Raw genomic sequence first — 12490 nt, forward strand, 5'->3', positions numbered from 1 at the left:
CTCACCACCCATTCTCGCCCACTTCGACCCTGATGCCTCTACAGAATTGCGTACAGATGCCAGCGGTCATGGCGTAGGTGCCGTCTTAGCCCAGCGTCAGCGTGACCAGGATCACGTTATTGCTTATGCAAGCCGCCTCCTGACACCATCGGAGCGGAACTATTCCATTACGGAACGAGAAAGCCTTGCTGTAGTCTGGGCGGTTGGGAAGTTCCATCCTTACCTCTACAGGCACCCTTTTTCTGTAGTCACTGACCATCATGCTCCCTGCTGGCTCTCATCCCTAAAAGATCCTACAGGCCGGCTTGGTCCATGGGCTTTGAAGCTACAAGAATTTTCATATTCTGTGGCGTACAAGTCTGGCCGCCTGCACCAAGACGCTGACAGCTCGTCGCGTTACCCTGTTGACGACTCTGACTCCTCTAATATTGCCAGTGCTTCTTGTGTATTCTCTGTATCACAGCTCCTTCATTTCACCGACGAGCAACGCCGTGACGCCTACATCAGAGCACTCATCGACCGTTTTGAGCACTCTCCGGCCGATGCTACTCTACGCCTCTTTGTCCTCCGCGACGGTACTCTGTACCGTCGTAACCTTCATCCGGATGGCTCCGAGTTCCTACTTGTAATACCTAAACACCTCTGCTCCACCGTTATCGAAGAGCTCCACGATGCATCAACGGCAGGACATCTTGGCGTATCTCGAACCTATGACCATGCACGTCACCGTTTTTTCTGGCCGGGCCTTGCCCATTCCGTACGATGTTACGTCGCCGCTTGTGAAGTTTGCCAACGATGCAAGGAGCCTTCCCAGCTCCCCGCTGGTTACCTGCAGCGACTTGACATCCCTGCCGAGCCCTTTCATCGTGTCGGCTTAGACCTTCTCGGCTCATTTCCGGAATCTACATCAGGGAACAAGTGGGTTGCAGTCGCGGTGGACTACGCAACCCGCTACGCCGTAACCCGTGCTCTTCCGACCAGTTGCACAACTGATGTTGCGGACTTTCTCCTACATGATATTATTTTGATGCATGGTGCTCCACGTCAATTGCTAACAGATTGTGACCGTACGTTTTTGCCTGAAGTCATCGACGACATCATGCGTGCCTGCTCAATACGGCATAAATTTACCACCTCCTACCATCCCCAAACGAACGGTCTCACTGAGCGCTTGAACCGCACCCTTACAGACATGCTATCCAAGTACGTTTCTGACGACTACCGTGACTGGGACATGGCTCTACCTTACATTACCTTTGCATACAACTCTTCCCGTCTCGAAACTGCTGGCTTTTCTCTGTTTTACCTCTTGTATGGCCGCGAACCGACGCTACCACTGGACACTGTGCTTCTGTCCGCCACAGCTTCAACTAGTGATTATGCCCGTGATGCAATCGCCCATGCTGACCATGCTCGCCAACTTGCGCGCACTCGTCTACAAGTGTCTCAAGACAAGCAGAAGCAACGCTATGACCTCCGTCACCGTGATGTCCATTTTGTGCCCGGCAGCCTCGTGTTGCTTTGGTCACCTTCGCGTAAAGTTGGTTGGCCTATGTGAAAAACTCCTTTCTTGTTACCCAGGTCTATATCGCGTGCTCCGCAAAGTGACGGATGTCACCTATGAAATCGTTCTAGCCACGCCCACTACGTCCTCTGCTGTGACAACCAGTGACATTGTCCACGTCGCCCGACTCAAGCCCTACAACTCTCCACGTGCCATGGATATTTAACAGCACCATGACGGTGCTTTTGCCGCTGGGGGGGTAGTATTACGATATTGCTACGGAATTGTATTACCGATGACGAAGAGGCTAGCAGTAAGAAGACGACGACGACGATTGGAGGCTAGCGCGGGTTGTTGCCTCTTGGCCAAGCGCGGCGTATTACGTTGTAAATATACTTGTATATAGCTTTTCATCTGCGTCTTCTTACGTAACATATCTGGTGGAGGTGGACGTTCCCTGTACCTCGTCACGGAGCTTCGCAGTGGACGGTACGTCGCGCCTAGCTTGATGGCTCCCGGCGATGACAACTCGACTCAGTCGCCTCCGCCCCCTGCTGCCACTTCGACGACCTACATCACTCTCCCTGCTCCTCGTGATCCTGGCGTATTCTCGGGCAAAGATGGGGAAGACGTCGACGACTGGATCAGCCTGTACGAACACGTCAGCCGCAATAACCGGTGGGACCCTACTATCATGCTCGCCAACGTAGTCTTTTACCTCGGTGGCACACATCGAGTTTGGTTTCGGACGCACGAAGAGGAGCTCACCAGTTGGGATTCGCTCAAGCAAAAGCTCCGAGACTTGTTCGGCAACCCCTACGGTCACAAACTTGCCACGCAGAAGGCGCTTTCCGGCCGTGTGCAGACGTCAACAGAGCCCTATGTCACGTACATTCAGGATGTCTTGGCTCTGTGCCGCAAAGTTGATGCACACATGACTGAGTCAGACAAGGTATCCCACATCCTCAAAGGCATTGCCGATGACGCCTTCAACTTTCTCGTATTCAACAACGTCGCGACGGTGGATGCTGTTATAAAAGAGTGCCGCCGCCTGGAACTCGCTAAAAGCAGACGTATCGATCAGCAGTTTGCCCGTTTGCCCAACACCCCAGCGACATCTTCCTGTGCCGACACTCCTTGTCCCAACAGCACTGGCGATATTACCAAGATTGTCCGGCGTGAGATTGAGGCCGCCTATCCGGCTGCCTTCGACTCCAGCCCCACCAACGCACCTGCAGTCACGGTTTCCCTGATCCAGGCAGTTGTCCACCAGGAGTTCGAAAACATGGGCCTTCACACCATCTGCTCGGCCCATCGCCCTGATACCCATCCGGCTTCTTCGATTCCGCCCCGTCCCGCATCTTCTTACCCACCACGTTTCCGCAACCCAGCTGAATGGCGCACTGCTGACGACAAGCCCATTCGTTTTCACTGCCGTCGCATCGGGCACATTTCTCGGCACTGTCGAAGTCGCTGGACTTCCCCGACCCGGTCTGCTTATACTGCCTACTCTCGCCCCTCAGGTGGCCCTTCTCGTCCCTATGCCGCACGCTCCGATAATGCCGCTACTGACTCTCCTGTGCCGAACCGCCCCTATTCTCGTTCACCTTCGCCCCAACGACGACAATCTCGCTCTCCCCAGCCCCGTCGCTCCTTTTCGCGGACTCCCTTCGGACGCCGCTCCCAGCCGGAAAACTAAATGATGCAGCGCCTCGAGGTGACGCTGCATTGCTCCCTACGCCGCCAAATCCTCCACTGACGTTGCCCACTCATCTGAACCTTCTTGACGTGCAAGTCGACGGTGTTCCTGTATCTGCTCTTATAGACACTGGGGCGCATTTGTCGGTAATGAGCGCGGACTTTCGTACCCGCCTGAAAAAAATAATCACGCCCGCCACGACACATGTTGTCCATGTCGCCGATGGCGGAACAGCTCCTGTGATTGGTATGTCTGCCGCCCGCGTCTCCTTCGCCGATCGCTCAACAATCGTGCTATTCACAGTCATCGCCCACTGTCCCCACGACATCATCCTCGGCTTAGACATCCTCTCCGCACATTCTGCTCTCATTGATTGTTCCGCCAGTACTCTCCGCCTTGACCTGCCTGTTCTGGATCCCGCTGAACCACACCCCAGTTGCCTCAGTTCCGTCAACTTCGTTCGCTTGCCAGCTACGGCACTGACTTACGTTGACCTAGTGTCATCCCCACCAGTGCCCGACGGTCACTATATCTCGGCTCCTATACAAGACGTCCTCCTTACACACGGGCTCACGGTACCTCATACCGTTTTATCTATTACGGCTAATTGCGTCTGCCTGCCAGTGGTCAATTTTGGCTTGACGACACAAGTGCTGCCACGCGGGATGTCTCTAGCCCAGCTTTGCTCATTCGAGGATCACTCAATAGCATCTATTGAGGTAGACGGCAATTCAGCCGATCCTCCTCTACCATCTCAGTCGACAACTTGTCCCATCGCCTACTTACAGAAAATGATTGCGCCCGACATGCCGTCCGAGCACGCTCGTGAGCTCTACCGCGTTCTGTTTTCCTACAACGATATTTTTGACTTTCACGATTGTCCTTTGGCCCAAACAACAGCTGTTAAACATCACATTAATACCGGAGATGCCCCTCCTATTCATCGCCGCCCGTATCGAGTATCACCGGCTGAGCGTCAAGTTATTCACACCGAAGTTCGCAAAATTCTTGCCAAGAACATTATTGAACCGTCATGTAGTCCATGGGCGTCACCGGTTGTGCTGGTAAAAAAGAAGGATGGCTCATGGCGCTTTTGCGTTGATTATCGGCACCTTAAGAGGGTTACCAAAAAGGACGTGTATCCCCTACCTCGGATTGATGACGCCCTTGACTGCCTCCACGGTGCTCGCTATTTCTCGTCTATTGACCTTCGCTCCGGCTATTGGCAGATTGCCGTGGACGATCTCGACCGCGAGAAGACTGCCTTTGTAACACCCGACGGTCTTTATCAATTCAAAGTGATGCCGTTCGGTCTATGTAACGCTCCTGCCACTTTTGAACGCATGATGGATTCCCTTCTTCACGGTTTCAAATGGTCCACATGCCTGTGCTACTTGGACGACGTCATAGTATTCTCTCCAACGTTCGCTACGCACCTCGAGCGCCTCTCGGCAGTCCTGGACGTTTTTCGTCGCGCCGGTCTGCAACTGAACGCATCGAAGTGCCAATTCGGCCATCGCCAGATTACCGTCCTTGGGCATCTCGTTGACGAGAACGGAGTGCAACCGGACCCAGGCAAGATCCATGCTGTTACGCACTTCCCTGTTCCGAAGTGTGTCAAGTATGTGCGCAGCTTCATCGGCCTTTGTTCCTACTTCCGCCGTTTCGTGAAAAATTTCGTGGCCTTAGCACGACCACTAACCGAGCTTTTGAAAAAAGACGCCCCTTTCCAGTGGGGCGATAACGAGGCCTCTGCATTTTTGCATCTAATCGACGTTCTCACGCCTCCCGTTTTGGCCCATTTCGATCCTTCTGCGCGTACGGAAGTCCGTACTGATGCCAGCGGTCACGGAATTGGCGCAGTACTGGCACAACGCCAGCGCGGCAACGACCGTGTTATCGCTTACGCCAGCAGGCTCCTCTCGCCCGCGGAGCGCAACTATTCCATCACTGAGCGTGAGTGTCTGACCCTAGTTTGGGTGGTTGCGAAGTTCCGCCCATACTTATATGGCCGACCCTTTTCCGTTGTCACAGACCATCACGCGCTTTGCTGGTTATGCTCACTGAAAGATCCTACAGGAAGACTTGGTCGCTGGGCCTTACGCCTCCCAGAATATTCATATACTGTCACCTACAAATCTGGCCGACTACACAAGGACGCTGACTGCCTGTCTCGTTACCCGGTAGACGAGCCTGACGATGCCGACAGTAGTACCGCCAACGGCATTTTCTCTGTGTCTGCCTTCGCTAACATCGCCAATGAGCAGTACCGAGACCTACCGCTGCGAGCACTCATCGAGCGTCTGCGCTCTACACCTACCGACGCGTCCGTTCGCCGCTATGTTCTCCAGGGCGGCATTCTGTACCGAAGGAACTTCCTTACTGACGGATCTGATCTTCTTCTTGTCGTGCCAAAACATCTACGACAGACTGTGCTCTTTGAGATGCATGACGCACCTACTGCAGGACATCTTGGCGTATCCCGCACATACGACCGTGTCCGCCGCCGCTTCTATTGGCCTGGTCTCGCTCGCTCCATCCGACGCTATGTTGCTGCCTGTGATACCTGCCAGTGTCGGAAAACACCTCAGGTGCTGCCTGCCGGTCATCTCCAGCTGATCACTGTCCCTGTGGAACCGTTCTTTCGTGTTGGATTAGACCTCCTCGGTCCCTTTCCCACGTCATCCTCTGGGAACAAATGGGTAGCCGTCGCAACTGATTACGCCACCCGATACGCTATCACGCGGGCTCTCCCTACCAGTTGCGCCACTGACGTCGCGGACTTTCTCTTGCGTGACATTATCTTACTTCATGGCGCCCCGCGACAGCTGCTCACTGACCGTGGTCGTAACTTCCTCTCGAAAGTTATCGCCGACATTGTACGTTCCTGCTCCACTCAACACAAGCTGACTACCTCATACCATCCTCAAACCAATGGCCTGACAGAGCGGTTAAACCGTACTCTTACCGATATGCTGTCAAAGTACGTTTCCAAGGACCACCATGACTGGGACATTGCCCTTCCTTACATCACATTTGCTTATAATTCTTCCCGGCACGACACCGCCGGATTTTCTCCCTTTTATCTACTCTACGGTCGCGAACCGACCTTGCCCCTTGACACGGCACTTCCTCCTGCTTCGATCTCAACAAGCGAGTATGCGCGCGACGCCATCGCCCTCGCCGACCATGCACGCCAGCTTGCCCGTGCTCGACTGAAGGACTCGCAAACCACTCAGCAGCGTCAGTACAACGCCCGCCACCGTGACGTACAGTTTTCGACTGGTGCGCTTGTGCTCTTGTGGTCGCCCTCTCGTCACGTCGGACTTTCACAAAAGCTCCTTTCGTGATACACAGGGCCCTACCACGTGCTGCGCCAGGTGACGCCTGTGACGTACGAAATTGCCCCTGTGAGCTCAACCTCATCATCTACTGTAGCATCTCGTGATGTCGTGCACGTCAGTAGGCTCAAGGCCTACTACACTGCTTCCGAGTCCGGCCTTTACTCGCTCCGGGACGGTGCTTTTGCCGCCGGGGGTAGTGCTACGGAATTGTATTACCGATGACGAAGAGGCTAGCAGTAAGAAGACGACGACAACGATTGGAGGCTAGCGCGGGTTGTTGCCTCTTGGCCAAGCGCGGCGTATTACGTTGTAAATATACTTGTATATAGCTTTTCATCTGCGTCTTCTTACGTAACAATATCATTGAGCGATGCTCAAGAAACGAGCCGCCGCGAGAACGACGATGTTGGTCGGTGCCTTGGTGCGAGCGAGTGTCGGCCTGGCAGCCTGGCTCCTGTGTAAATAGCCTGTAAACAGCCTCTTCTGTCTGTGCCTTTCCACACGCAACAATATATTCCCCTATCAAAGGCTCGAATGACATCACCGCACTACAACAGTATCTCGATTCCATCGCAGTACGGTGCAAGAAATGGTTCGTGCAGCTTAACCTTACTACATGCAAAGCTCTATCACCCGCAACCACAGCTTAACCAGTCACACCTACATAATAAATTCAGTGCCTATCAATCATGCCCCGTCTTAAAAATACCTCGGCCTTCACATGTCATCGGCACTATCATGGTCAACTCATAATGACACCATCTGTTCTAATGCTTCACGTGCCCTTGGATATTTAAAACATAGCCTGAAAAGTGCATCACCAGAAATAAAAGAGCTAGCATATCTAACATTCATATGTCTGCAGTTCAAATATGCATCATCTATCTGACCCCCTTCGAAATCATATCTTACCTATGGCATAGAAACAATACAAAATTGCGCTGCTCGGTTTATAACTTCCAATTACTCTTGTGAAACCAGCATAACTGCACTAAAACGTATGCTTGAACTACCATCACTTGCTTCCTGTCAGACCATCTCTCGCCTCTGCTTGCCTCGCACCTTTTGTTACCATCCATACTCCAGGCATTCCATGTTAAATCAACTCTTACGTACATCCTCCCGCTTAAGCCACAGTTGTCCCATAACATGCATTATCACCTGATCAAACATTTCATTCTTCCCTGATGCAATAACCCATCGGAAAAGTCTCCCAGAAGATATTGTCTCATGCAATGAAAGTAAATCGTTCCACAAAATGTTAAATAACCACATTGCTTAATTACTGATCCTATCCACCCTTACTCCAACACGATGTTCTCCTTTTTTTCACAATTGTTCCTGGCTTGTTTTTGTTTATTGTTGTTTTTTTTTTACTGCTCCGTGTGTTTGTTCTAAAATCATTGCAAGGATTAAAGCCCTCTCCGATGTAATATCCCTGGGCCTTTAGGGTGAAAATAAATGAAATGGAAAAAACTAACTGGCAACACAGGGGGAAGGTGGGAGACGGAAATTCAAGATGATGAACAAGATGAGAGCAAGGTGAAAGTGCGAGCCAATTTTTCAACAGGTGGACTTGTCTTTTTCAAGGCGACATATGCTTTCCTCAGCACAGTATATATGGGTAGGGTTCTTCTGAAGGGGAGAGGGGGTAAGGCGGGTGGGTGCGGCAACGAACGAAAGTGGGTTAGCGGCAAGGGTGTAGAATTGAGAATAAAGGAGTGCTGTGCACAAGGTTGGTGACACAGCCGTCTGTCAGCCACGTGTCAATGGCCGTGTGTCAGCCAGCATGTGAACGGCGTGCACAGCATCCGTCTATTACCTGCTTCGCTGGTGGTCATGGGTTATCGTGTGTCTGAAAGAGATAACAGAAGGAGTGGCAGAAAGCGGTGGTCGTGAAAAAAGAACATACCAAAAATATTGAAATTGAACAAATAAATAAATAAAAGGAAAGAAAGGAAAGAAAGAAAACAAAAAAACACTAAGCAACCGAACTAAGTGTTGTTGCCTATAGCCTGAAATTTAGCATTGCCTGTAGATTCTAAAGCTCCCTTTGAAACGTATATGCCTATTGGTTGCAATGTCTTAAACTTTTGGGTAATGTACGATTCTCTGTATTTTCTTCTCATTCAGAATGGAAATTTGACTGTAAAATGTAGAGTTTGAGTTCATCAAATTCATGACCTGGTAGCCTGAAATGCTCGACGATGGCTTTGGTAAGCTTCTTAGCTGTGTCCAAGCGATGTCTGTTTAATCTGACGTTCATTGATTGTCCCGTTTCACGAATATATTGTTTCTTACAGAAGGAACATCCAAGCATATAGATCACATCTGAACTTGTACAAATGAAGCTGGTTTTGACTTCATGTGTACAACTATTTGCGATGCTTTTAATTTTAATGTCACTTTGAAGGTGCCTGCAGGTTTTGCATCTGGGGCAACAACATGCTTTCATTACGGGGGAATGATGTTGGCCGACTTTTGCGTGCACTAAAATGTCTTTAAGGTTTCCGCTGCAGTAATAGGTAACCCTTGGTACATCCGGGAAAGCTTTTCTCAGACGCTCGTTACTTGATAATATTGGGTAGCATTTTCGTAGGATTTCCTTTATGTTTGGGAGTGCATTAGAATATTTTGTTATAAAGGCTTGCAGTCTGTCACATTCTGGTGTAGACTGTTTCTTAGCTAATTCCGACTATCTCTCCAATCTTGATGCAACATCATAAGCTCTATCGAGAGCAAATTGTGGATAGTTTCTTTCTGCTAGCATTGTTTTAAGGTCATTTAGGTGGTGGATATAATCATTGTCTTTGCTGCAGATTTTTCCTATTCGTTTTGCTTGTCCAATCAAAATTCCTTGCCTGCACTATTGTGGGTGATGACTGTTGTAGTCTAAATATTGCTGGCTATCCATAGGCTTCAAATGAAGTGTCTTTCTCAGTTTTCCGTTTTCTATGTAGACGATCATGCCGAGGAAGTTGAGATGACTAGGAGAGTGGTAAGCAGTAAATTTAATACTCAGGTGAAAGCGATTGAAATGGTTAATTAAGTTGGTTAATGTAATTGCGCCGTGTTCCCATATTATAAATATGTCATTACATGCTCACCACTCTCTTAGTACATCCAGGAACGCTTTTCTCAGACGCTCATTACTTGATAATATTAGGTGTTATTTTCATAGGATGCTGTTTATGTTTGGGAGTGCATACAAAAATGTTGTTATAAAGGCTTATATAAAGGCCTATCACCGCAACGGAAACCTTAAAGACATGTTAGTGCATGCAAAAGTCAGCCAACATCATTCCCCTGTAATAAAGGCATGTTGTCGCCCCAGGTGCAAAACCTGCAGGCACCTTCAAAGTGACATTAAAATTAAAAGCACCACAAATAGTTGTACACACGAAGTCAAAACTAGCTTCACTTGTACAAGTTTGGATGTGATCTATATGCGTGAATATTCCTTCTGTAAGAAACAATGTATCGGTGAAACAGGACAATCAATAAACATCAGATTAAACGGACCTCACGCGGACACAGCTAAAAAGCTTCACAAAGCCGTCGCCGAGCATTTCAACCAACCAGGTCATAACATTGATGAACTTAAACTCTACATCTTACAGCCGAATTTTAGTTCTGAATGAGAAAGAAAATACAGAGAATCATACGTTATCTATAAGTTCAAGACATTGCAACCAATTGGCACAAACATTTCAAAGGGAGTTTGAGAATCTATTCGCTATGCTAAATTTCAAGCTATAGGCAACAACACTTAGTTCGGTTGCTTAGTGTTTTTCTTTGTTTGTTTTTTCTCCTTTCTTTCCTTTCTATTTATTTCTTTATTACATTTCAGTATTTTTTTTTCGCAAGCACTGGTTTCTGCGGCTCCTTCTATTGTCTCTTTCAGAGACACGATAGCCCACAACGACTAGTGAAGCAGGCTGTTGACACGTGGCTGACAGACGGCCGTGTCACCGGCCTTGTGCACAGCAACCATGACTGGCAAATTCAAATGCAGGCCTTTGGGTGAATGCACCGGCCAGCCACCTCCCACCCTGGATCTCACCAGAGATATCATCCCAAAGCCAAGAATTTGTTTGCCTTGTGAAACAAGACAATTATTCCACCAGAGATGAGTGAACCGTACTCAAGCTTGACCTAGCTGTGGTGAAAAGCACAAGTACCTCCATGCAGGATGTTGGCGAACACAGCCTCTGGACTCTGGTCGCAGAAAGGTGGCAGCCCTGTCATGAACTCGTACAGACATATGCCCAGGGCCCACCAGTCCACAGGCGCTCCTGCAGTACAACACTCATATTACTAACTGCATGCACGAACATCCACCTCTAAAGTTCAAAATATGCAGAATTCAAATAAAAAGCATTCAAGTGCTTGATAAAGCATCCAGGTAACACTCAGCATGATGAAAAAAAAGGAAGTGGGACATACAAGCAATACCATTCACAGATTTAAATTCCCTCCACGTAGAAAAGAATAACGTGGTGAATACTACACGGCAATATTTTTGCCTTGCTGTGAAATGTTAGACCACAACATCTACTGTGGTCCAGCACAAATACTGCTACTTCTGGACAAAAAAGGCTTACACATATTCTGGAAATTTCACCTCTGTCAGCATCAAGCATCATCTGCAAGATACTTGACCTCAATCACACCACTGTTAAAATGTTCCATGATGCACTAATTTCGCAGGTTAGCATTTGAGAGCTCAAGAAAACCACTTTAATATAATGCGCCTTTTATTTCTCCTATCTCTAGTGAGCCAAGGCATGATTTCTCTGCCTTCTTTGTGAATAAGCTAGTCAGCGCACATGACTAATGCCATGTTGTATGAGTCACGTCTGCCAGAAAGCAGGAGGTAGAACTTTGGGAGTGTAGAAGACCATGGAACAGGGATCTACTACATTACACCCGTATGTGTGATCACCACTCAAGTGAGGCATCAGTCTGTGCAAAGTTGAAAAAAAAAAGTGGGCTTGACAAAGCAAGAAGGTAATCTGGAGAGGAGGTCAATCACAGGATCCCACTGCTTTGAATTTACAACAAATTAAAGCAAATAATGTACAACAACCCTATGCAATGGAATAGCAGATGTGTACGAAGTGCTGGCAGCCCAACACCTGTGCATTAACTTTGCACGAAATGCAGGCTGCTCCTGGATCATCGGCATCACCCGCCTATTTGTGCCCACTGCAGGATGAAGGCCTCGATCTTCAGTTACCTCTATTTGAGCCAGCTGAGCCCATCTCATGCATGTTCCTCGATTCACCCCATCTCTGCCCTTCCCCTTGGTACCTGTTCTGCAACTATAATAGAGATGCCCTACATGGCCCCCCACACTAACTCCATTTTCTCCTTTAATAGATATGTAAACGGCATGGAATAAAAATGATGACTGTGCATGCTTTATATTGTTACGAAGAGAAAGCCTGATGCACAAACATGTATACAACTATTCCCAGGTGAAAGGTTAGTGGTACACACGCAGGCTGGTAAGCGAGTCACAACTCCCATAGCAGCCCATCACTTCCTTTTTGTCTCTCTCCCATGCGCACGGTCCAGTCCCAATGCACCATAACCTAAGTCCAGGGGGCTGGGGCGCCGTCCTGGCACTTGTTAGAATGATAGCGAACTAGATGAACAGTATGCTTTTAAACAGCACACGTGGACGTCGACGTCAGTTCAAAGCTGAGATGAGGATGGGATGTCTTTTCCAAACAGGGGTGACTTCGTAATTTATGTCACTTGATTGTCACAATACCCGGTAAGGCCCGGTATTCTGTGACGGCAGTTTTTCTGACAGGCCAACATGGCGACTTCGAGACCACAAATAAACAAGATTCCTGGGAGAGAACTGAAGGTTCCAGTGGCGACTGTCATAGCGGGCCTGATCTACCGTAAGTCAATCATAGGCAATATGGAGAG

The 12490-nt window shown here is 49.0% G+C and overlaps 2 protein-coding genes across 12 annotated transcripts in view; one reads left to right on the top strand and one right to left on the bottom strand.

The window, feature by feature from the left end:
* gwl (serine/threonine-protein kinase greatwall) overlaps positions 1-12490 on the bottom strand; it is a 619920-nt gene that overhangs the window by 133163 nt on the left and 474267 nt on the right. For all 9 annotated transcript variants that reach the window (XR_012826296.1, XR_012826297.1, XM_075682969.1 and 6 more), the window contains one exon: positions 10729-10842. Coding sequence is in view for 7 of the 9 variants with exons in the window: in XM_075682969.1 (XP_075539084.1) it covers positions 10729-10842 (114 nt within the window). In the remaining 2 variants the exon portion in view is untranslated. The remainder of the gene's footprint in view (positions 1-10728; positions 10843-12490) is intronic.
* Positions 1-12490, top strand: part of LOC142573305 (uncharacterized) — a 140530-nt gene that overhangs the window by 54956 nt on the left and 73084 nt on the right. The gene's annotated exons all lie outside the window — the stretch shown is intronic.

Source organism: Dermacentor variabilis, chromosome 2 (genome assembly GCF_050947875.1).
Source record: "Dermacentor variabilis isolate Ectoservices chromosome 2, ASM5094787v1, whole genome shotgun sequence".
Lineage (NCBI taxonomy): Eukaryota > Metazoa > Arthropoda > Arachnida > Ixodida > Ixodidae > Dermacentor > Dermacentor variabilis.